This window comes from Girardinichthys multiradiatus, chromosome 17, assembly GCF_021462225.1.
Source record: "Girardinichthys multiradiatus isolate DD_20200921_A chromosome 17, DD_fGirMul_XY1, whole genome shotgun sequence".
In the NCBI taxonomy this organism is placed as follows: domain Eukaryota; kingdom Metazoa; phylum Chordata; class Actinopteri; order Cyprinodontiformes; family Goodeidae; genus Girardinichthys; species Girardinichthys multiradiatus.
The window spans coordinates 24753236-24778821 of NC_061809.1; the positions used below are offsets into that span (position 1 = coordinate 24753236).

A 25586-nucleotide genomic window follows, 5' to 3' on the forward strand; every position below is an offset into this window, starting at 1 on the left:
TTATGGCTCAAGGCCCTTGATAATTACAATTTTTAAGTTCTCAGTAATAATTGATAACTATTACTAGATGTCACTGTTTAATCAACCGCTTCACCGAAGGCGGGGGAACTATGACCTTATTTTGACAGACACATCACTCTTGCTCAAAATAAACACAAACGCCGTCTCTGTCTACGTGAATATTTATTAAATCAAGCCCTGATACACCTCGCTATCCTGATTCAATAATCTTCACCTAATCAAGCATGCAAAAATTCTATACAAAAGGAGTAAAATAACTAACTAAACGAGATAAAACATTGAAAGTCAAACCAGCAGTTATGGCAACAGCAAGAGAAAATATGGTACTGGGAAAAGCATTTGGGAGCGGCCTCCACCAGGCTGCAGTCATAAAACCCCCAAGGTTGGAGCTCAGTGAAACACAAAGGGTTATAAAACTTTTGGGTGGCAACCAGTGGAAAAACACTAATAGTGAAGACAATGGAATAGTGAGTATTCCACCATGAGGTTCTAGCAGTCCAACTTTAAGTTCACCTGAGTCTGCGCTCAGGTGTTCAAACCCAGTGAGACACACACAGCTTCAAAGTGTGGCGGCTTTCAGAGTCCAACAGCAATCAAAGTTTCAATAAGACATTGGACTCTAAGTGGCGATTCTAAATCGCCCTAAAATCCTACTCTATCCTGCCCAAGCTATTTCTAATGGAGTTTAAACGAAATTCAACATGGAAGACTCACCACCCCTGCCGTGTCCTATCACTCCTCACTGGCTGCTCCAATCAATGGCAGGTCCGCACTTCTCCTCGGCCAATCATCTCCCAGGGCATCGCTTTTAAAGACCTTCTGCATGGAAGATACTGCTCTTCTGCTGAGCTTCGACCCTCTTCCACCCTGTTGGGACCACAGCCATGGGTAGAATATGAATGGCCAGTATGAGCTTTTCTGGAACTTTCAAAATAAATCGCATTAACCCACTTCCAGCACAGCCAGGAAAAAGGGGTAACAGCGGACTTCCCGTGACGTCACTGTCCAAATAAAAGCACCGCTCTTGCTACATCCTGTCTCTTCCACACTGGTCCCCTGCGGAGCTGGAAGGAGAGACACAGCGCGCTAATGTCTCTTTGCTGGCAAACAGACATAAGTCTTCAAACTGGATCCAAGAGAGTCATACGATCACGCGATCATATGCACTAAGTTAAGTAGGAATGAATTGCTGTTTGTGTATCCGGTATTCATTCATGAACTGGGGTAATTAAGTTAAGGTGCAAGCGTGGCTTGACTTTCTCTCTGAGGTCTACAGAATCAAACTGTGTTCCAGAAAGTTCCCAGCAGAGACCCTGTCTCTACAACGTAGAGTGGAGCAGTTTTCCCGGTCTGAAGGAAGGACAACGGGACCGCATCACCGTGGTTACAGCAGTAATGTGCAGTTTGGCCGGAACTACGGAGGTTAGCTGCAGTTAACCCTTTGTTCACTGTGGATGCTTTCTTCAAACTTCGTCGCCCTGGATGACTTTTCCTCAGCACGGTTCACCCAAGAGTTTAGGTTTGGGCAGAGAAAAGTAATTTAGAATGAAATAATCAAAACATGATTTTTTTTTTTATGAAGTTTGGTTTTGTTTGTGTTAAAACTCAGCTATCTTAGTGCTAGCAGATTATCTGTAATCACATGTGCTCAGTTTGTGTTGTGTGTTTGTGTTTGTTTTCAAAGTTAAGAAAAGTTTATTTAAAGTGTGATTTTAAACACAGAAGATTGTCCATAACGTGCATATACATTTTAACTCCTTTTATCAGTGGTATTTTAAAGGTATATGTCTGATTCTGATTATAAGCTATACGCTTCTTTTGTTAGTTTTAACTGCTAACAGCTAAGAACATGTGCTTGCCTGCTAAAGGTCATTTACCCAAAAAGGTTATTGGTTTTCATTCTAGTAAAGTAATATTTCCCTAAATAATATTTTACCAAACTAGAAAACTAAGTAAACACCATTAAGCCCATTTCTCCACAAAGATTTGGTTCTTATTCAAAATAATATTTCTTTAAATATTATTTTACTAAATAAAGGCAGCTAATTAAACACCGTTGAGAATTGGTCATCCAGAAGGTTGGTTTTATTCAGCAAATCATTTTTAAAATATTATTTTATTAAAATAATATTTTATCTGATCTTGCATTGTGAATGGTTGTTAAGGTATGCCGATTATTGCCTAAGTTAGTTCCAAGACTAACTTAACTCCGTTTCCAGATTCTTCAAGATAATCCTTGGTTCTCAAACATAAATAACATTGCATCACTCTTTTGGTCATGGTTTCAACCATCTTTAATCAACTTGTTTATATTGTACATAGCCCATTAGTCTTCGTTATTCTTTAATTCTGCTTGGTAGTTTAGTTGGATTGTTTTAGCATGGTGAGGAATTTGTTGATTGAAATATGTTTGACTTTGAATTGACTTATTTTTGTTAATAAATTCTTGTATTTTAAGAAATTGTGTGAATTCATTCCATGTGTGCAGAGTTTTGCTATTCAATAATGTCAGAGCTTGGCTCATCCCTTTCTATTTTGTCCTAATACCACCGCCTTACTGGGCTGGTATTCACAGGACAACCCTTAACACACCGAAATATTATTTAATAAATATTAAAATATTAATATTAAAAATTAAATAATATATTCACATTCATAATTACAACAACCTCTTCTCCACCATAGGCTTCCAACTCCTTCCAAATATACCAAGGCCTACGCCACCACCAGGATCGGGTCCCGGGGGGAAGACGTACCTAATCATAATCCTAAAATGTTTATTCAAACCCACTTCATCCTCAGTGTTTACGTCTTCCTCCGGGTCCGAGCGCCAAATAAATAATCTTTCATTAATACCTCTAAAACTCTCTAACCGTCATCTTGTTTCTCCATTGTGTGAGTCTTTCCAGGTTGAAATAGAAATAAAACAAAACGGGATTACTTGGTGTCGTCTTCTCTGGAGCAGGGGGAGAGGGGGTAATTTGTTACACGTCCGTTACAAACTCAAAGACGGCCGGCCTTCCTCCTCTGGCAAAAAGGGAAAAAATATGATGGACCGTCAGCAGTCGACTGGAATAAAAAAAAGCAAAGAAGAAAATTTCGGGCTCCTTGGAAAACCTCTGTGGGTTTTTCTTGGGTTACGTGTTAAATCCACGCCTTCGATCAGTAAAGTAAAGTTTACTGGTCTTCTTATCCCAGGAAACTTAGCTTGTTGAGCTTCTCATGAGTTTGGCCAGCGAGGAGAATTAATGGAAACCCACGTGTGGTTTCTTCTCCAGAGTGATGCGCCTCCATTGCATGGTAACCACGTCTCAGTTTCCAGCAGGAGAAAAAGCAAAGGTGGGGCGTCTCCCGTGTCCTTATATAGCCCACTGTGACATTAGACCTGCAAGACCCCTTCCTATCAGCTGCAATTCCTGCTGAGAGTTGTGGTTGCAGACTATCCTGGGGTATATAGTAGCAGATGACACTGGGAGGTATAGTAGCGAACAAATGGTCCAACAAAGACAACAAAAACCATGTGGTTTATCTGCAACTTGCTAGGGCACTTTTTACCAAAGTATTACTAAGAATGTATGTTTATTTATAAACCTGCAAACATCATTTTATCTCTTTTCATAGGTACACTTTTGTTCAATCACCTTGCTCTTTTAAATGTTTATATTAATAGAACAAACTTTTTTAATCTGATACATTGTTACCCTTTTTGCTTTCTACCACTGCTCAGGGATCAGTGTCTCACCTTAAAATGTTTTTTTCTTAAACCTGTCAGCAAAACGTTTCCTATTTCTTTCTAAAGGCTGCAGCCTTGAAAGATCAGGCAGGAGAGCTAAAATCGAGTGCACCTACACAGGCTATTATCTGCGTTGGCACCAGAAGAGAACTATGTATTTATTGCACATATTCAGTGACAAAAAGAACACGAGGGGCTAGTCAAGAAGTGAATAGAGTCTTGACAGCCTTTAATCAAGATACTTTAAAGGGTCCTTACTTTGAAATGAAAGTTGACTTGCCTCCTTCTCAATCTATCTCTGTCTGGATGTTTTTTCTTCATAATAAATAGCAGACATCCAATTTGAAGAAAAAAAAAATTGTTAATAAAACCAAACCAAAACAAAGCAAACAATAATATGACATGACTCAATTAATCATGCCATGTTCTAATACTGTGAGCTATGAGATTATTTGCAGCAGAACAGAAACATACTGAAGAGGTAAACTAAAGTAGACCAATGAGCTTGAGTCTTTCAGAAGTGAAAAGACAGATCGGTATAAGACACGACATGTAAACACATCAATAGTTTTAAAATGATGCAAATATAACAAAAAGGCCATCATTAGTGGTGCACATTATGCAGAAAAGATTTGAAGAGAAGTCAAAATACCCTTGCACAAAGTAATTGGGATCTTTATGTCCTCAGATCAGCTAATGGTATAAAAACTATCCTAACCAACTGTGAAAAAGTAATGGTGCCACATGTTAAATTATAAATGAATTTGGATAAAACACATTTTTAAAAGGCTGAGCTCAATTTCTGCAGCCTTACCAAGGAAAGATTACTATCAGAGCTGTGGAATCAAGCAATAAATTAAGTAGAGCCTATAAGACAACATGAAGTAGGTCATGTCTCAAGAAGTAACCAATGCAATGATGAATTCAAGAACAGATTAGAAACATAGTTACTGGCATCTGTCAGTATGAAAAGAGTTACAAAGACATTTCTAAAGCTTTGGGACTCCAGCGAACACAATGAGAGCCATTATCCACAAATGGAGAGTACATGGCAAAGTTCCCAGGAGCGACAAGCAATGGTGGCTCAACCAGCCAGAATTTTGGAAGGTGTGCGGACCCAAATGAAGACAGGGAGGCAGGAGCAGTTTGGTGATTTGAAGAATTTAATAAATAAATGGCGAAAACCTACAGGCAGGCATAAGGTGGATGAAGCATGGAGCACAGGCAATGAAAACAGGCATGAATATGGCATGAAATGGTTGAGGACATGTACAGGCCTGCTGTGGTAAACAGTATTCTCCAGAAAGAAGTAAACAGAACAGAAGGTTATATAAAGTGGATGGCACAGGTGAAAACAAGGAGACAGCTTGGCACGGCGCAGGTGGACTGAATGAATCTGATTACAATGGCAGTGGAAGAGAGTGAAAACAAAAATGACTGGAACTGAGCAGAAATCCAAGGACACAATCTAACCAAAAGAAAATCTTACAAAGCAGCATGGTAGGTCATACCATTACACTACCACTACCAATGGTTTTGTATACTTTCAGTGAATTTGTTTCTCCTCTGCTCTTAAATGTCTTTAGATTGTGGCATATTTGTTGCTGTGTGAAATTGTTTACGTACTTCCTGTTATCAGAAAGGATCTACTTGAGAAATCTCTGAATTTTGCAAGTCTGGCAATAATCAGACCTGGGTAAGGTAAATGAAACTGAACCAAAAAAAGGTGGTGAGTCACAATACATTGATAATTTCATAAGGCTTGGGGGTCAATTAGTTTTTCATATTGAGACAGGTTGTTTGAATAGACCTTTTTTACCCTAAATAAATGAAATAATTCTTTAAAAACTGTTTTTGTATTTAATCTGGTCCTCTTTGTCTGGTATAAAATTAGTTAAATAATCTAAAACATTTAAGAGTGACAAAAAAAAAAAACCCAGCAGATGCATGTAAAAGATCAAACACATTTTTACAGCATTGTGTAGCCTTAAGAGAAGGACAACTTGGTTCAGTGGTTTTAATAAACATTAAAGTAGCATATTCTGACATAAGACGTGCTACCCAAATAATCAGATTTACAAAAAAAAAAAACAATTTGTAGGATAAATCCATTATTCAATTTAAATGCAAATATTTTGGCAGTTTTCTTAGTTTGTTCCAAATTAATTCAGTTAGAAACTGCTTGTTTTTTTGATTTCTTGTAAAGGGTTGTGTTCCCAGGTGAGGTAACAGGCCTGTTCTGGTTTGTCTGGAAGAAATCCTCCTTGTGATCATTATCACAACATTCAGCTTCATCATTCATCCAGTAATGCATTCACGTGCATCCAGTCAAGTCATTGAAAAAGAATTTTCCCAGTAACTGAACGAAGACTTCCAGTGGCTATGAAAGAAGTTCAGCCAGGAGGAGCAAGCTTTCTCCCAAATCTTGATCATTTCCAGATGGGAGCCCAGACTGTGTGGCACACACACATTAACACACACTCAAAATCAAGGAGGGGAATGTGAGATTTCACAGAGGGAGGAGGAAACAAAATCCAGCACAATCAAATTGCATGTACATGGTAAGTAAGGGTTATTTTTTTCATGGTCATTTATGACGGCGTTTGCAACAAGATTGACAACTGAAGTGTGTGTTGAGTTGTGCGAGAAGATCTGCGTGTGAGGATCATCAGCATGGCGTGGAGGTGGTGGGCTCTACTCACCGTTGTTAACCTGGCCAGCCTTCAGGGAGCCGCTCGACATCACAGGAAAGGTAGGACGACACTTCTGCTGTTTGAAACGATTCACTCAGAAAAAAATAAATATAAATAAATCAGATGTCTCCAGGCAATTAAGTGTTTTACCACTATAATTGGAAAATATTTGCTTTGAGAATTTGTTTTTCATGGAGAACTGGAATCATTTTTAAAAGATACAAACATATACTAAAATAGAAATAAGCCATATATAATGATGGATTAGTCTCTGATGTGCTGTTGTGAAAGATTGTGTTTATCTTCTGGAATAATTAAGAACACTTGACTCACATGAACCGCTCAGTTTCCAGTGAAAAGTGACTGGCTTGTTGTTACTGGACCAGCACTCGGAGGAAATTCCTGTTCTAATACTCACTTAGCTTGAAATCTTTCAACACACACAATGCTTATTTATTTCCCATTTTATTAACATGAAAAATATTTTACGTTTTTTACTGTTTATATAAACGTCTTTCTTCCAAGGAAACTCATTATACAACTTCTTCAATATTTGCCTCAGATGTACCTCTTTTAATAAAGAAGATATAGCTGAATATAGATAAACAGCATATAGATAAATATGCTTTAAAAAGACAATATTTGTTCTCTCAATGTCTGACATTAAATTGGATTAAATGTTTCCTGTTTAGGTCATTTTGTATTACCAAGATTATTTCTGTTTGCTAAATGACAGAATAATGAGAGAGAACGTTTTTTATACAGAATTAACTTTCTTAATATTCAAAAGTTTACAAACATCTCAGGGTTTGATAGTCAAATGTTTGGGTTTCCTTCAATAAGCATCTTCCAATAGTTTGCTTGAACTTTGGCCTATTGCTTCTGACAGATTTGGTGTAATTGAGACAGTTTTATAGGCCGCCTTGAACCTTCCTTTTGGATCTCTCCTCTAATTTTCAGTGAGACTCAGATCAGGGTTTTGTGATGGCCACTCCCAAACATAGATTTTGTTCTCCTTAAGCCACTAATTTGGTAGAAGACCCATTTGTGCTGAAGCTTTACCCTCCTGTTTGATATCTTGGCGTGTTACTTCAACATTTCCAAATGATGATTTTAGATCTTCTTTATGTCTAACCTGCTGATTCTGATTTTTCTCCAAGGACTTTTAAAGATATAAAAGAAAAAAAATGTTTTAGGAATAAAAAAAAATTATCCATGATAATGCATTAAAGCACAAGGGCCCAACTTTTATCTGATTTTTGTTAAACTCTGCATGTAAAGGCATTTAAAGGTTGAAATTGGTTGAAATTCTTAGTTTTGACCAATTTCACAACAAGGGAAAAAATATTTCAGATTTTATTTCCAGATTCACAAAGAATCCTAAGACCAAAAGTAACTGCTAGTGACATAATTTTAAGAAGAATCTTAGAATTTCTTGAATTTTATGATTTTTCTTAGAATTTCACTTCTGTAAAATAAAAGTTATTCACAGCTCTTAAATTGAACAAATGTTGTGTAGTGAGGAGGACTTTTAGTGAGCCTAAGAGTGTCTTAAGCAGAGAGGATGGAGGAAAGACAGAGAGAAAAGAGAGATATTCTCCATGCAATGAACAACAGTGAATTAATAAGACGCTTCCAGCTCTATTGTGCAGGTATCCACCCCCGAAACAGTCGAGTTAATGAGTACATAAACTTCTATAACAATTATACAATTATTAATAAAGACATAAGATAAACCTTATCATCCCCCTAGGGGGAAATTAAATAGTTTCAGCAGCAGGACGGATGCACCTCTAGTAAGGTAATTGTAAGAAGGAAAAATAAATAGTACAAAATAACAAATACAGAATAAAGAGTGACAAAATTTACAAAAATATAGTACAGAAGAAATTAAATATTATTTACATACTAAAATGGTTCCAAAAATAAACTTTTAAACAAACTGGAAAAAATACACAGAAAAAAAAAAACACACTCAGGTACGATATAATACAACAATATAAACACTATATACATAGAATGAAGATGTAAATGAGGTCAAAAAGTCTTTGATGCATTTTACATAATGATTTCACTAGCCATAGCCTAAATGGTCATCTACAAAACACAGCTGTCTGAAGACTTAGCCTGTTTTCATTCACAGGCTTGATTTTAGCTCCTCCATTTAGTGCGGCAATGATATCATTGTAGACGGGGTGGAGCCGCAGGGAATCACAAGCGAAGAGCGCCCAGGTTGAGTCTCCAGACTCTCCACCTCAGTCTCTTTAACACGATGAAATGGGAATTAGGCGCCTTCTCCGAAAGAGTGAGGGAACGCTGCTCGGTCAGCTGCCGAAGTGAGCTAGTGCCGAGAAACACAGAACCTCTTTTTAAGTGGAATCTTAATAAACCGAGTAGATATTTAAGTTGAACAAACCTACATTATCACCTAAAAAACATCTTAAAAGTTTATTTGGGGTCACAGAAAGCATATTATTTAGATTTTTATTTACAATTTTTTGCCACCATCGTCCGCCATTGTTGCCCAAGCTCGACCCATCCAATTTGACTTGCAATGAATCATGGGAAATTTTGGGTCACGGACTACAAAACTCCACCGTCGCGCTAGGGCAGCTGCCGTTTTCCGATCTACAGAAAGTAACAGAAATTATACTGTGAACACGATAAATGATAAAACTTCATTGGTAAAAATGGTGGTGCTGAAATCAAGGCAGTGAATGAAAACAGGCAACTTTAAATTTGATAACCTTAATATTTATAACATTAATATTTACAATGTTACCGTTTACCAATCCTCCAAATTTATAAATTCTAATTTTAACAGAGGCGAAATTAATCACATTGGTTTTTACGGCATTCAATTTTACGATGTTCAGTATTTCACACCTTCAATTCATTTCAAGTTAATGTTTGTTACTTTGACCCCTCATAGAAAATAACCAGCATGGAGAGTGAACATAACAATAAGCAAATCAAAAATAATGGTGAGTATGTAACTAAAGTTCAAACATTTTGATACTGTGTGACAATTAATTTTACTAAGTTTTATCATTATGATTTACACATTTCTGAATTCAGTCTAAATTCTATCATTGCCTTATTTCTCTCTATTGAGAGCACATTTGTTTTTTGTTTTATTTTTTGGTTTTTTGCAACAACCCCTCACAGCTCTTAGAAGACTGTGGCCCATAGCATCAGGGTCAACCACACCTCATCACTAAGTTTCTGTTCTCTCCGCGCTCCGAGCCGCTCTCAGCAGCTAGCTGAATCGTTCTTGAGCCAAGGCTCTATGCTAGGAATTTTAGGAGCTCTCTGAGAGGACTCTGAGAACCTTTGTGAATACAGGTCCAGATCTGATAAGTTAAAATCTGCTGATTCTGATCTCTGGCCGTTTGACTCTTATATAATTTATTTATTCATACATACATGCATACTTATGTCAAGCAATGTCGGCAGTGCTTCAGTACCCACTTTTAAATGTCTTTCACCCTGTGTATGACACCAGAATTATAAAACTCCAATTTTATCCGAGGCCTCCATCTTTGTAGCATGAAGAACATTTATAAGTCCTTGCCGAGTTTGAGAAAATTGACTTAAAACAAAAAGTCTCTATTGTTCTTATGAGCAGCCAACAGAAAATGTCTATAATAAAGAAAGAGACTCAGAGGTATTGGTTGCACATATTTGTTCTCGTTCATCCCTCAGCATCAGTTCTCGCTTTGTTGAGCGTGACTTTATTGCAGCTTATTCTCTTACAGATTGGACTCACACTGGGAGTATTGATGCTGAAGTTCGTGTTTGCTCTGAAAATGTTCAAATTTGTATCCGAGTCACAATAATGCTGTCACTTGACAGGATTTTAACATTCATTTGGAGGTGAATTGCAGAAGATGAGCTGCTGCTGTGAGGATTTCATTCTCATTTTGTCCTTTTCACCTTTCTCTAATGCATCCCAGAGTGATCGGTTCTTTTTTAGTTTTTGATTTGGCTTTTCCTTTGTCTCGTCAATATCCCACTAGCCAGAAGCACTATTTAGCCCAGCTAATTAATGCATCATTGTTGTTCTCTCATCTCCTTGCAAGCAGTTAGCTGGAGATTACAAGTTCCCTGCCTCTACATAATGACATACAGGGGAAGCCTGCCCATGCAAACACTGATGGTGTGGCGCACATGAGGACAGACGGCAAGTGTAACAAAAATCTTGGTTTGGAATGAGCAGAAGGGAAAGCTGAGACAAAAGCTGTGATCAGACATCTGTAGTAAAAATGTTTCTGAGAATAGCTAGACAATTGTAAGTAAAATAAGATTCACTTTGGTGTGTAAATATGTTTTACTGAATTAGCATGTTTATGATTTAGCATTAAATTCATATTTTTTTTAAATTTGTAAAGCATTTTATACACAACAAGAGCAAAGTATTTTTTATAAGATATAAACAGAAGCCAAAGAAAAAGAGCAATAAAAATGTTCTAAAGTGTGTAGTCAACACAGGATGACCTTGTTTTTAAGGGCTGAGTAAATGTAGTTGTGTTAATTTGCTGAGGAACATTGTAGATAAACATAACAAATCAAGGCAGCATAGAGTTATCTGGTTGTGGTGTTAGTCTATAAAAACACATATTAAACTTAAAACAGTCAAACTCTGCCTATCTTTTTTAGTTGATAAATTGTGTTAATGGATCAAATTCTTATTGTGTGAAAAAAAAAAACCTAAGCTAAATTTAAATTTTACCAAGAACTGAAATTTTAACTGAACGGTTCATTTTTAGAATTTGGACTGAGCTCAAGAAACTTGTTCTATCCATGGCCTAGTATCTAAAACAACTTTAAGAGTGGATCAAATGGCTGTGGATTATCTGTAGACATTGAGGTGTATTATCACTAGTGAAGTGAAGTTGATGAACAATCCAATTCTTTTGAACAGCTCTTTACCTTGAATGATAGTACTCAAGTCTCAGTTAGAGCTTTTTTTTGTTTTTACTACTTGCTTATAATGCTTTACATGCACTACATTCGCTACTTTTTCCATTATACTCGTTGCTCACTGTTTGTTTCGCCCTCTCTCCCACTGAGGAGAGGATGGTCATGTATGCTCCATAAATGTTTATTTTGTTTACTATTACTGCGTTGCTTTAATTGTTATATTTAATGGGGCAGAATGTGATTTGTGCCTCTGCCAAAGTAACCCAAAACACTTTTTTCTCTTATGTTTTGTTACATTTTGCTTTCTTTACTTTGTTTTTATATTACAAATGGCACTAAAATACTACTAATGCACACAACACTTGTAGTAAAGAACTACATGGGTATTTTATATTTATATTCACATATTGTATACTTAATTTTATAAAAATATAAGCATGCTGTTGTTCTGTTTTACACATTTTTAAATACAAATATTAATCTTACTAAATACAGATAATTCAACTTCTTTATGATTTTACCCGCACATGCCAGGTTTCCAAAATAATAAAATATTTAATACTATATTAGGGATAGAATGGCTTTTTCTTCTAAATATGTGCATTTTAAAAATGGATCGTCTGAACAGCTCTTTGAAGGGAATCGGTCCTAAAGATTGGTTGCCTTCAAAGAGCCATAGTCCCATCAGTAATTATCAGCATAGTGTTGGGCCTAAAACTGAGCCTTGTGGAACTTTATATTTCACTTTGCAATGTTTAGATGCAGAGTTTTCTAATTTGCTTCGTTAGAATTTGAACACTTAAGAACAGTTCTGGAGATGGCTATCATTATGAATTTATTAAATAAAATTTTATAGCTTATATAACGCTCTACACAATAAATACCAACCTTAACATCTGCATATGTACATATATTTGCAGTAGTTTTACAACTTTGCTATCCTACCTTGTAATCATGTGCTGCTTTTAATGGTAGCATATTAGTCACTGCTTTAGAAACTGTTATTTTTTTGTACTCTATGCTAGTTGCAGTATTGGAGCAATATTCTCACCGGTACTGAAAACTTATTCACTGAAATACTGCAAAGACAATAAAGCTCATCAACAGAATGCCAAGAGTGTGCGGAGCAGTAATCAAAGCACAAGGTGGCTACTTTGAAGAACCTAGAATATAAGACAAAATATGTTTCACACTTTTTTGTTCAGTATATAATTCCACATGTGTTAATTCATAGTTTTGATGCCTTCAGTGTGAAGCTACAATATTCATAGTCATGAAAATAAAGAAAACTCTTTGAATGAGAAGGTGTGTCCAAACTTTTGGTCTGTACTGTATATATACAGGGGTTGGACAATGAAACTGAAACACCTGGTTTTAGACCACAATAATTTATTAGTATGGTGCAGGGCCTCCTTTTGCGGCCAATACAGCATCAATTCGTCTTGGGAATGACATATACAAGTCCTGCACAGTGGTCAGAGGGATTTTAAGCCATTCTTCTTGCAGGATAGTGGCCTGGTCACTACGTGATACTGGTGGAGGAAAAGGTTTCCTGACTCGCTCCTCCAAAACACCCCAAAGTGGCTCAATAATATTTAGATCTGGTGACTGTGCAGGCCATGGGAGATGTTCAACTTCACTTTCATGTTCATCAAACCAATCTTTCACCAGTCTTGCTGTGTGTATTGGTGCATTGTCATCCTGATACACGGCACCGCCTTCAGGATACAATGTTTGAACCATTGGATGCACATGGTCCTCAAGAATGGTTCGGTTGTCCTTGGCAGTGGCCCATCTAGCACAAGTATTGGGCCAAGGGAATGCCATTATATGGCAGCCCAAACCATCACTGATCCACCCCCATGCTTCACTCTGGGCATGCAGCAGTCTGGGTGGTACGCTTTTTTGGGGCATCTCCACACCGTAACTCTCCCGGATGCGGGGAACATAGTAAACGTGGACTCATCAGAGAACAATACATGTTTCACATTGTCCACAGTCCAAGATTTGTGCTCCTTGCACCATTGAAACCAACTTTTGGCATTGGCATGAGTGACCAAAGGTTTGGCTGTAGCAGCCCGACCATGTATATTGACCCTGTGGAGCTCCCGACGGACAGTTCTGGTGTAAACAGGAGAGTTGAGGTGCACATTTAATTCTGCTGTGATTTGGGCAGCCGTGGTTTTATGTTTTTTGGATACAATCCGGGTTAGCACCCGAACATCCCTTTCAGACAGCTTCCTCTTGCGTCCACAGTTAATCCTGTTGGATGTGGTTCGTCCTTCTTGGTGGTATGCTGACGTTACCCTGGATACCGTGGCTCTTGATACATCACAAAGACTTGCTGTCTTGGTCACAGATGCGCCAGCAAGATGTGCACCAACAATTTGTCCTCTTTTGAACTCTGGTATGTCACCCATAATGTTGTGTGCATTTCAATATTTTGAGCAAAACTGTGCTCTTACCCTGCTAATTGAACCTTCACACTCTGCTCTTACTGGTGCAATGTGCAATCAATGAAGACTGGCTACCAGGCTGGTCCAATTTAGTCATGAAACCTCCCACACTAAAATGACAGGTGTTTCAGTTTCATTGTCCAACCCCTATATATATATTTGCAATATCACAATGAGGGGTTTTGTAGCCAGCAGCTATAAAGCACAATATGCCATATTTTCATGTCCAAATCATCATGATGGTTTAGGTTCTGAGTTTTGTTTTATTTGAGCTCTGCATTTTTATTTAACTTATTTTGCTCTTTGCTTTTTCTTAATGCTCACTTGTGTTTTTTCATTTTCTCTTTTTGATATTGTTTGTGTTTTTCTGCCACACCAGCTGCCCACCCCTGGCTGCAACACATTTAGTCAATTAAACTCACCTGATCTGCGTCCCAGCAATCAATCCTCCCACAATAAATGCTCTCTTTCATTCCCTCCTTAACAGATTGTCCTGTTGCTATCCCTAATGCCATGTTCTCCCTGCCTTTGGTCCTTCTCTTGTTCTTTGTGGTCTTCCACTTTTCCCATTAAAATAGTCTTTGTACATTATGTTGCCTACCTCCTGCCTTTGTCTGGGTTCTACACCCCTTCAACCAATTCTTGATGGAAAATTAAAATGTCCTATTGCTTGTGTAAACTATGTTTATTTTTCCAAAGTCTTCAGTTTAATAGCTAACCAACAATTCAATTTTCTGCATAATTTTATAAGACATGACCCCTCTGCAAGTGTGCACCTTTCACTGCTAATGCAAAGGGATTGTAGTGCTCTAGTATGTGAAAATTGTTTTCTAACAATTGCAGAGGGTGTATCAACTTGTTTATGTTTTCCGCAAGCATCCTGAGATTTGTTTTTTTGTGAACTGGCACTGGCAATGTTTGAAATTAAGCAGCAATTACATGAATAGCAGAGTGATTTCTCCACTTGACCCCTCTCTGTTTGCCATGAGGCATACTGCAGGAACTTTCATTCTGCATTCATCTAGCAGGGATTGCATAAATAACAACATCTCTTCAATTAATGGATAAAGATAGTGTGCAAAACTGTTTTCCTGGCTGTGCCATTAACCAGAAAGTAATCTGCACAATTAATATGCCACAACAGTGGAAAAGTAAACTTAGGTTGCTTTGCCAAGCTGTCGCTGATGTAAGGAGGTGGTTCTTTCCTGTAGTGAGGGGCTCTGACTGCATCACTTATTTTCACCCTCCCTTTCCTGCTGCTGTCATTTTACTGAACAAATGGATACCTCAATGTCAGGTACAGCACTTTGGATTGTGTTGTGTATGAGTGGTGCTAATACAAACTTTTTTACAAACAATGCACAACAGTAATACATATTTTAAATACATAATATTTTAAAGCCATAACCTGAATTGACTGTATGTTCTTTCCAGTACATACTTCCGGTGAGATCTCTTGGAATATTGCAATTATTGTTGCTACTTTTCTCTAACATCTGGGAATTAAATTAATATTAAATTAATATTTCTGTGACTATTTTGCTTCCCTTTACTCATGTTTTTATTGTAAAACTTTAGTTTTCTGTTTATAAATCTGGACATTTTTATTAAAGCCCTTTTGTGCCATTAGTTGAGTGTACTTAGATGTGCAGAGGAGGAGTATGACGATGATTCTCTATGCACAACAAGATATTGGGAATGTCTAAGACTGTGTGGCACTCTGTCAGACCATCTGTTGGTGGTTGGGATGTTGGAGTAATGACATGCAGTTGACCTCTTGATCTCTGGCTGCTGCACTCGTTTTGGTTTTCTTCTGTTTTCTTCTCTATATTTGGAAGACCTGGGGTTTCAAAGGCAGAATTGCAGAAGTTTTTTATCTTCATTTAAAAGAATCATGGAGTACCCCTTCTTATACATTAATGTTACACCATTGGATGATATATTTTTCATCTGGCTGCATCTGCAGGGTTGTGAACACATGCTGAGGCTTCAAAGTCAGGAAGTTTCAATACCCGAGCTGGTGAAATACTTAATCCTGCTTCACATTTCATTTCTTAGATTTGAGGTTATTACCTTTTCCTAGTAGGTTATGGGGTTAGTACAGTTTGTCTTTCTCTCTTATTTAAGATAAATTATGAATTAGTGATTAAAAATATATTTATTTGCGATGAGGCATAATTTCGTTGTTATTCATTATTCTTGCTTTTGACTTTGAAAATCCACTGAACTTTAACTGAGGTTTTTCACATGAATAAAATAATATAGTTTTGTTTTTTTAGCAGAAGAAATTAATAATCTCATTGGCTTGTTTATCTCTACACCATTGCAACTTAAACAATATAAACATTAAATAATCAAAAACCATTTTATTCAAGCTTCTGCTGCTGATGGAGATATATATGCTCCTGAGTGCCAGAGAACCTGTTCCAGCAAACAGTGACAGAGTATAGAAGGTGGATTGTAATGTAAATTAGAGGTTATTAATATTAAATGTAAAGCAGCACTGGGCCAGCTGTCCATTTAATTTCTACTCCAATTGTGAAAGTGTTCCCATGCTGTTGTTCTGTTTACATTGGCATTGACCCACTCAAATGCCATTTCACTAATGACCCTACATTAATTAAGCCTCCACTGCAGATTAGTTTTATTGGCAAAATTTAAAATTGTTCTTTTGGTTGCAATGAACAAACTGAACAGTTTAAATTGTTAAATAAACAAGTCTTGCGTCATCCGATTAGCATTACAGGCACATGCAGTCTGCAGGCATAGAAAAAACTAGATGACAGGTCATCTGTAGAGGGACTAGACAGACCCTTGAGCTCTGGTAAAGATGACAAAATGTAATTTTTCAGGTTTTAAGGTCTGATAGAAAATTAAGCATGTGCAGATCACCAAACAATACTGTTTGCATCCTCAAATTGAAGCCCCCTTTGGACCCTCTAACTACCAAGCACCAAAATTTAAACTATTCTTTTTTTTTTTGGTAAGCTGTACCCCACCATTGATATCTCGAGTTTGCACAACAGGTTGTGTTAACATGCTGTAACTTCCAAAGGTACACAAAAACAACCAAACCTCCCTCGTTTTTCCACATCTGTGTGTGGTTTAACTTGATTTACTTTATTTTTGTGCGTTCAAGCTGTCTTTCATTTAAGCACCAAACAGTGATGTCAGAGAAATCTGGGTTCCACTGGGAACGACCAATTTATGGAAACCTAAATAGCCATCAATTACAAAACTTTAAGTTATGAATTCCACCCTATGCTTTTTATTGGTGGAACTCTAGAGAAGATGTAGGAGACTAATTTACACCCTGGACAGGTTGTCAGTCCATCGCAGGGCAACACAGATACACACAGGACAAACAACCATGCACATATTTGTTCACACCTAAGGGCAATTTAGAGAGACCAACTGCGCAACCATGCAGCCCCTATACAGGTCCTTCTCAAAATATTAGCATATTGTGATAAAGTTCATTATTTTCCATAATGTCATGATGAAAATTTAACATTCATATATTTTAGATTCATTGCACACTAACTGAAATATTTCAGGTCTTTTATTGTCTTAATACGGATGATTTTGGCATACAGCTCATGAAAACCCAAAATTCCTATCTCACAAAATTAGCATATTTCATCCGACCAATAAAATAAGTATTTTTAATACAAAACACGTCAACCTTCAAATAATCATGTACAGTTATGCACTCAATACTTGGTCGGGAATCCTTTTGCAGAAATGACTGCTTCAATGTGGCGTGGCATGGAGGCAATCAGCCTGTGGCACTGCTGAGGTCTTATGGAGGCCCGGGATGCTTTGATAGCGGCCTTTAGCTCATCCAGAGTGTTGGGTCTTGAGTCTCTCAACGTTCTCTTCACAATATCCCACAGATTCTCTATGGGGTTCAGGTCAGGAGAGTTGGCAGGCCCATTGAGCACAGTGATACCATGGTCAGTAAACCATTTACCAGTGGTTTTGGCACTGTGAGCAGGTGCCAGGTCGTGCTGAAAAATGAAATCTTCATCTCCATAAAGCTTTTCAGCAGATGGAAGCATGAAGTGCTCCAAAATCTCCTGATAGCTAGCTGCATTGACCCTGCCCTTGATAAAACACAGTGGACCAACACCAGCAGCAGACCATCACTGACTGTGGGTACTTGACACTGGACTTCTGGCATTTTGGCATTTCCTTCTCCCCAGTCTTCCTCCAGACTCTGGCACCTTGATTTCCGAATGACATGCAGAATTTGCTTTCATCCGAAAAAAGTACTTTGGACCACTGAGCAACAGTCCAGTGCTGCTTCTCTGTAGCCCAGGTCAGGCGCTTCTGCCGCTGTTTGTGGTTCAAAAGTGGCCTGACCAGGGGAATGCAGCACCTGTAGCCCATTTCCTGCACATGCCTGTGCACGGTGGCTCTGGATGTTTCTACTCCAGACTCAGTCCACTGCTTCCGCAGGTCCCCCAAGGTCTGGAATCGGCCCTTCTCCACAATCTTCCTCAGGGTCCGGTCACCTCTTCTCGTTGTGCAGCGTTTTCTGCCACACTTTTTCCTTCCCACAGACTTCCCACTGAGGTGCCTTGATACAGCACTCTGGGAACAGCCTATTCGTTCAGAAATGTCTTTCTGTGTCTTACCCTCTTGCTTGAGGGTGTCAATAGTGGCCTTCTGGACAGCAGTCAGGTCGGCAGTCTTACCCATGATTGGGGTTTTGAGTGATGAACCAGGCTGGGAGTTTTAAAGGCCTCAGGAATCTTTTGCAGGTGTTTAGAGTTAACTTGTTGATTCAGATGATTAGGTTCATAGCTCGTTTAGAGACCCTTTTAATGATATGCTAATTTTGTGAGATAGGAATTTTGGGTTTTCATGAGCTGTATGCCAAAATCATCCGTATTAAGACAATAAAAGACCTGAAATATTTCAGTTAGTGTGCAATGAATCTAAAATATATGAATGTTAAATTTTCATCATTACATTATGGAAAATAATGAACTTTATCACAATATGCTAATATTTTGAGAAGGACCGGTATATAAATGATTTTGATTTGTTTTATACATTTTTAAGTACTGCATTGCAAAGGGACTCCATCAGTGTGATTAAAAAAATCCTGCTCATGGCCCTACTGGTTTTGACCCATTTGGTAGGTGAGAGCTTTCAGATAAACTGCGGATTACATGTAATGGGCCACCGACTGTACAATTGGCATCCTAACACTGGTACACAAAGATAAGATTTTCTGTACATCCTGAATGTTGGCTGTGTCCCTGTGCCCTGACTGGAACTGAACCAAGCTGAAGATGGGTACACATGGAGATCAGCCCATACACGAGGCTTTGGCTGACCTTGTAACTCCAAACAGAAGCTTAATGTGTCTGTTTGTCACCAGGGTGTATCATTGCTACCGGACTAGCAAGGCAGCTTTTTAAGATGATGTGGTATTGTAGAGAAGATGGATCCAGATTTAGATGAGACTCAGCGCTTTTATTGTGTAGCACACCTCATTAATATTTGTGTGACAGTTTAAACACACCAGGAAATGATGAAGCAGTGAAATATAACAGCAGAACTTCCAGAAATTCTTAAAATAGTATGAAGAAATACTTTAAGTGAAAGCAGTAAGGTAGTACTTTAGAAATAGCATAGAATTATTGATAAATTCACTTTGCATCTGCATGTTTCTCCTTTGAATAATGTGCTTTTTTGCAAAGTTATGCAGTTTATTATTATAGCTGCTAACAAAGATTTTTAAATATTTAGTCAAATCCAGAAATGAGACTCATCACTGCAAAGAGACACTGTTTTTTATTTTTATTTCAAACTAACCAGTTTAAATGTGCAAATGTCATGATAAAATGAAATGGGGAGTTATTTCAGTTCAACTTGATGTTTTAAGACGCCATACTTTGTTGTCTGTGCAGTAAATTGCACAACACATTTTACTAATATCACATCCCATTCAAGCTCATTAATCAATTAAACTCAAGCATCTGTTTTTCAGGATGGCAATAGTTATTTTGTTGACACATGCAAAAGCAGTTTTCAATAACCTCACACCTTGTTTACTAAAGTGCAAGGCTAACATTAACATGTTTTCTCTCTGCTTTGATATTACTCATTGATACTCTGTGTTGATCCAGGTACGCCTGTGCATGCAGTGCTTTCAGAAAAACTTGTTCCTGCATTTACAAACTTTACTTTGAACATCATCATTTTATAAATCAGCATTTCAGCTGAGCACCTTTCGTATATACCAAAAGCTGTCTGGACACAATCTGTACAGCAGGTCTCATAAATCAGACAGAAAGTGAACATCACTGCAAAGAGGGAAAACCTAGATTCTTTAGAGAAACTAAATAGCCTAATGTGAACAGCTTCTAATACAGTTTTGTTAGTCATGCACATGTAAAATAAAATAAAATACATGCCCTTTCAATTTCCCTCTTTGCATTATTTGTTTTCTTGCCATCTTCTGCCCTAATGTCCCTTTTACATGCTTAACTGTCCATATATACACTTTCTTGATTTGGATGCAATAATGTTTCTTTAGTTAAAGCGAGGCTTGCCAGAACCCACTTCAAATGCCATTAGTGTCATTATGTTAAATTGCTATGGGATGCTCACTGAAGTTTGTCATTCAACAATAAATTAAAGCACAAATTACACCTAGTGCAACCCTAAGGTATCATGGGCGTAAAGTTTCAAAGACAACAATCAGGTAAAGGCTACATCAATGAAAAACAATGGAAAACAGTTTAATGAGCTTGGTCTAATTGCATGCTGTACTGGTATATGTACTGGCAAACTGGTCAGTGAGGTCCAACAGTTAACATTTTAGGTGAAAAATATCAGGTTCGGCAACCATAGGCAGTAAATAGTAGATTTTAAACCTGTTTATGATGTTTTTTGGAACATTTATATCCTGGAAATGAGGCAGCAGCTCTTTAATTCTAACTAAATCTGGCCATATCAGATTACTGGGTCTCTGATCTGTTTTTCGAGTGAAAAAGCAGATTTCTTTTTTCTGGAAGCAGCAGCTATAGCGCTACTTGTACCACAGCAACTGTGTATTAGGTTGAAGACCAATTACCCTCTTGTCAGAGGGAACCTGGGTCTCTGCCACCCGCATAATATTTTAACTGTAATGAATCTGTTTTTACTCAACCTATGGCCCACCCACGCCCTCCCTTCATTTAATAATGTGCTGCTTCATTTCTTGAACACAACTGAGCTTATCTAATTTAATTTCCGCTTCCTGTGTCTTCTAGCTCTGTATCCATCTGCACACAGGATAAAGCGTGGGGCATATTCCCTGATTAACCCCACATTCCTGCGCTCGGAGGAGGACACTAAACTGCTTTTTGAGGTCAGTTTAGATCTTCAGAGAGCCTCAGTCATTCTTTGGTAGAAATCCGTTTTGTGAGGATGAGCATTTCATGTGCAACCATTGCTGCTAATCATTAGCAGCGATGTGAAATATGTGCTTATCCAAACACTTCCTGACAGGGATAAAAGGAATTTTGATTGATACCTGATGTCTTCAGCACACTTCCCATTTAGGTAAAGTGGTATGGTTTTGATCTAATTTTGAATCCAGTTTGTCTCTTTTTCTGCAGATTCTTCTTGCAGGAATGCAGATTCCAGGCGAGGATCACCCCCTCCTGATCCCAGATGAGGAGCTGGCCTCGCTACGAAGTGTGAAAAAATTGGAAGTGATCTGTGAGGACGTGCTGCCAAAGAAGCTTTCTGATATCCGTCGTCTGATGGCAGACCTGGCCCCGAGGTGGCAGCCTCTCAACTGGCAGGACTTTGAGAGAACGGTGCTGACTTTAGTCTATACCTCACAGATGCTTGCTCAAATTAATAACCAGCACCAAAAAGAGCTGTGGATGGACACGCTTGTGCAACTGGCCCAAGCTGTTCAACATGACCTCAGACCCTCCTGAGAAAAACTCAAAGCTTCAATTTCAACAATTCTAAATCTATACCTAAGCATTTTACTGGTTTATATAATATTTACCCTGTGAGTACAGATTTCCAGTTGCAATGTATATCGGCAGTGCTAAAATACCAATACAATCGTAATAACTTCAACATTTGTATGGTAGAAATGTACGTAAACACCATAAAAGCATGAATCCACCATGCCTTGGATCATCGGTTTTGGTTGGTGGTGGTGGTTTAATGGTATGGGGGATATTTTCTTAGCACACCTTGGGTTCTTCAGTACCACCTGAACATCCATTTAAAGGCCACAGCCTACCTAAATATAGTAGGTGGTGTAACATTATTGACCCTCAGAATTCTGACTGATTAACAACATGCATGAACTGATGTGCAGGTATGCATGCTTTTCACTCCGACATCCTGACATAAAATAGTTCTGAAATAATCTAAAGTTTCTGCAGATAATGCAATTTCAATGACCATGAAGCTGTTATGAAAACGTGTTTAGATGCATGTCAGTATATGTCAAATATTTATCTTTTAAAGTGAATAATGTTATTCGGCAAACTTGGAAATTTGTAGACATTTTAAATGATGCATATTTAAGTCAAAGTCAGTTATACCTTCTAGATTTGTTAAGAAATAATGTTTCTTTTCCAGAATAGAACATTTCTGTGCATGTTGGTAACTTTGAATGAGTACACAGCTTCCATGAAGTGATATTCTCATCTAGTCTTTATTTTGGAGCAATCTTTCTCTCTGAAAAGAACAGATGAAACAGCCAGTTGCTCCCCGGAGAGTTGACCTTGAGGTCAGGTCATCCCAAATGTTGTGTTTAGCTGGTGTCCGAACCAGTACCCAACATTTATGGTGGCCAATGGGTACAAAGGCGCAGCATACTGCTAAACGTGTGTGCTAATCACACAAATTTGCTAAAAAGACATAAATGATGTAAACTCCAAAACACACAAACAAGGAAAACAAATGCAAAGAAAAAAGTTTGCAAATCACTGATTGGCCATGGGAGGAGGAGAAATGAGACGGTTTTAGTTGAGACAGTGCAGGGAAAAGTTAATAAAACACAAGAGCGACTACAATGATATGAAGGACCACAGTGGCCGAGGCAGGTCATGCATGCAACTTTACCATTTACAGATCATAAACCATGCGTGAAGGCTGACAGAAAAGAAAAAGGACAAATTAGGTTTCTGAATTACACGCAGCTAATCACACATAAAATCAGCTGTTCAGAGTCACAAACATTTCCCCCAAAACACACAAAATAATACCACCATGAAACGTGTTTGGTTCGGACATCTATTGATGGTCCTTAGGCGAACCAGCATCTGCAGGAGGGAGCAGGCAGACAGCAGCTGCCCGTAACCAGACTGCCTGTATCGGACCAAATTGGAGGAAAATTATAACTTCCAGACATCCCGACAGCAGCGTCTCTCCTCTCTGCTTCTCCTGCCACACCCCCCTCACATCAGAACCCCTGAGCTCATCTGTTCTGGCTGGGCTGTGGTCCAGATAATTATCCTAGTGGATTATTATTAGTATTAGTATTTAGTTTATTCATGTTTTTATTTTCTATTATTTTTTATCATTTCATGCAGATTAATGTCGCAATGTAACACAGACAGCAGCGTCCTTAAAGCCTTTGGGGCTTCAGCCACTATAGCTTCAGCTGTTGGCGAGTCAGTGGAAACACAACAGTTACCGTACCGAGTAAAGCAAATCGAGTGGCGCAGAGCCACGCTGGCTAAAACGAGGCAGTGGAAAAGGGGCACAAGTTTCTTCTGGGCATCCTGTTAAAGTTTTCACCAAGGGTCTGGTCGATATAACTTGGTGGTTGACTCCCCCTAGTGGCCTGGCACACTTCCGTTTTGTGGACAGAGTTTGTAGCTTTTATTAACTTGCTGTTGTTTTTGCTATTTGCAGCATTTTTCCTTTGCATTTGTTTTAGTGGTTGTAGTTTGTTGCTTCTCTCTATTTTTTGTGATTTAATTTTTTTTATTTTTAAATAAAATATTTGCAGCATTTTCTGATGCATTTGCTTTTTGAGTTTGTGTATTTTTAAGTTTGCATCTTTTATATATTTCCAGTGCATTTAACTATTTGCAGCACATTTGCACCTCCATACAAATTAGGTGCCAATACCTTTGCATTTACATTTCAGAGAGAAGGAATTTTTGACCAAATTAAGACTTTAATTAGCTAAGGATCCTAAAAATGTTATTTCAATTAAAACAGTCAGGTAATCCCGGGTACTAAGTCGGGGGAAGATCTGACTCGTTCAAAACAAAAAACATAGTTTCTAATGGTTCATTTGGGCCTGTCATTACTATGAATCTCTAAAAGCAAGTTTAGAAAAGGTTTGACTACAAGATTACTTTACAAAATTGTGGTTATAGTTTATTTTTAAAGGGGTGCTTTTGTAATTACATTGATTATTTTAGAAAATAAAAATTCACAAAATCTAACCACATTAGTTTGACTTTCTGATGCAGTGAATACAAGCCCCTGCCCTGCCTGTTTGATGTCTTCAAATAACTTTAGATATTTTTCTCTGCCTGGAAAAGATTGCTCAGCTAATTTAAATTATTTTAAGTTGTTTTACATAAAAAAACGAACAGATTATGTGCATATCAAAATCCCTGATTGGTCATTTAGGCAAACTAAGAAATGTCCAAAGGATGTTTGCTTCAAAGGGACCAATTTTCACACTTATCGGTGGAAAAGGATGCTTTTAAGAAGATTTTGTGTGGATTACATATTTCAGGGTGGATGGATGGTAGTTATGGATTTATGGAGTTATTTTCTCTCATTCATGAAATGAAAACGCTTTTGCTTATATTTTCATTTGTGTTATGCTGATACCACAATTTTCTGCTTTCCTTTTTTAGCATAGCCACTTTCAGCTGTGGTTGAGCTAATTTCGGAGTATGAAGAAATGGGAAGAAAAATGTTTTAATAAAGAGTTTGCAATGTTTCTGGCTATAACTTCAAATTGTATAAAAATCTTTGCATTGAGATAAAAAAAATGGGCTAAGAATGTTTAGCAGAATGAAGTAACAAGAACAATAAGGGAATCATTGTGCCGCTGCCCATATGGACAAACTAAAGGTTTAATGGACATATGAGCTGTTTGGCCACAACGACAACAAGAATGTTTGAAGGAGTCCAGATGGAGCTTTCAGTCATAAGAAAGCTATACCAGGTATCAAGCGTGGTGGTATCATGCTCTGATTTTGACTGCTAGCGATACTGGTATATTGCAGAAAGTGGGTAGGATAATTAAAACATAGGACTGCGATTAAATTCATGAACTTCACTTTTAATCAATTGCTAAGTGGATTAAACTTGGACATGTTTTTTTTTTTCTCTCTCAACAGAACAATTATTCCAAACAGACATCAAAACTGTTTATGAAAATGAATAACATTAAGCTTCTGGATTTCCCCTTACCTCCACCTCATAGAAAATCTATGAACAGTGAAAATGTGTTAAAAGCCAAATCAGTTCCAGGAAACCAACCATGTTTAAATAATAATTACCAGTTATTGGTCAAAGATTCATCGAGATTTATGCAAGAAGCTTGTTGATGGCTACAAAAAGCATGTGTCATGTTCTAGCTTGCTAAGTGCATCTAATCAAATATGAGTGAAACTGTATGTTAATATTTTAGCCTTTTGTATTATAATGTGGAGTACAGATAATCCAAAATATATGTACATTCATGCCCTGAATTTTGTGTTTCTCAAAATTGGTGCCAGTTGTCATTCCACTTGGAAAGAAGAGCAGTTAAAA

At 37.8% G+C, this 25586-nt stretch overlaps 1 protein-coding gene across 4 annotated transcripts; it reads left to right on the forward strand.

The window, feature by feature from the left end:
• Positions 1 to 5101: 5101 nt before the first annotated feature.
• Positions 5102 to 24768, forward strand: LOC124882770 (protein FAM180A). 4 transcript variants are annotated; one of them, XM_047389310.1, is made up of 5 exons: positions 5102 to 5254; positions 5961 to 6315; positions 6382 to 6506; positions 21098 to 21195; positions 21446 to 24768. In XM_047389310.1, exons 3-5 carry the CDS (start codon positions 6428 to 6430, stop codon positions 21773 to 21775), a joined length of 507 nt encoding a protein of 168 aa, XP_047245266.1. In that variant the 5' UTR covers positions 5102 to 5254; positions 5961 to 6315; positions 6382 to 6427; the 3' UTR covers positions 21776 to 24768. The 4 variants fall into 4 exon arrangements, with proteins under 4 accessions (XP_047245266.1, XP_047245265.1, XP_047245267.1 ...); XM_047389309.1 differs by having other exon boundaries at positions 6393 to 6506; XM_047389311.1 differs by having other exon boundaries at positions 6405 to 6506.
• The last annotated feature ends 818 nt before the right edge of the window (positions 24769 to 25586 follow it).

Coding starts and splice junctions, on each gene's coding strand:
- LOC124882770 (XM_047389310.1), top strand. CDS start 6,428: ATGGCGTGGAGGTGGTGGGCTCTACTCACCGTTGTTAACCTGGCCAGC. Junction 6,507..21,097: donor CGCTCGACATCACAGGAAAG/GTAGGACGACAC, acceptor TGTGTCTTCTAG/CTCTGTATCCATCTGCACAC. Junction 21,196..21,445: donor ACACTAAACTGCTTTTTGAG/GTCAGTTTAGAT, acceptor CTTTTTCTGCAG/ATTCTTCTTGCAGGAATGCA.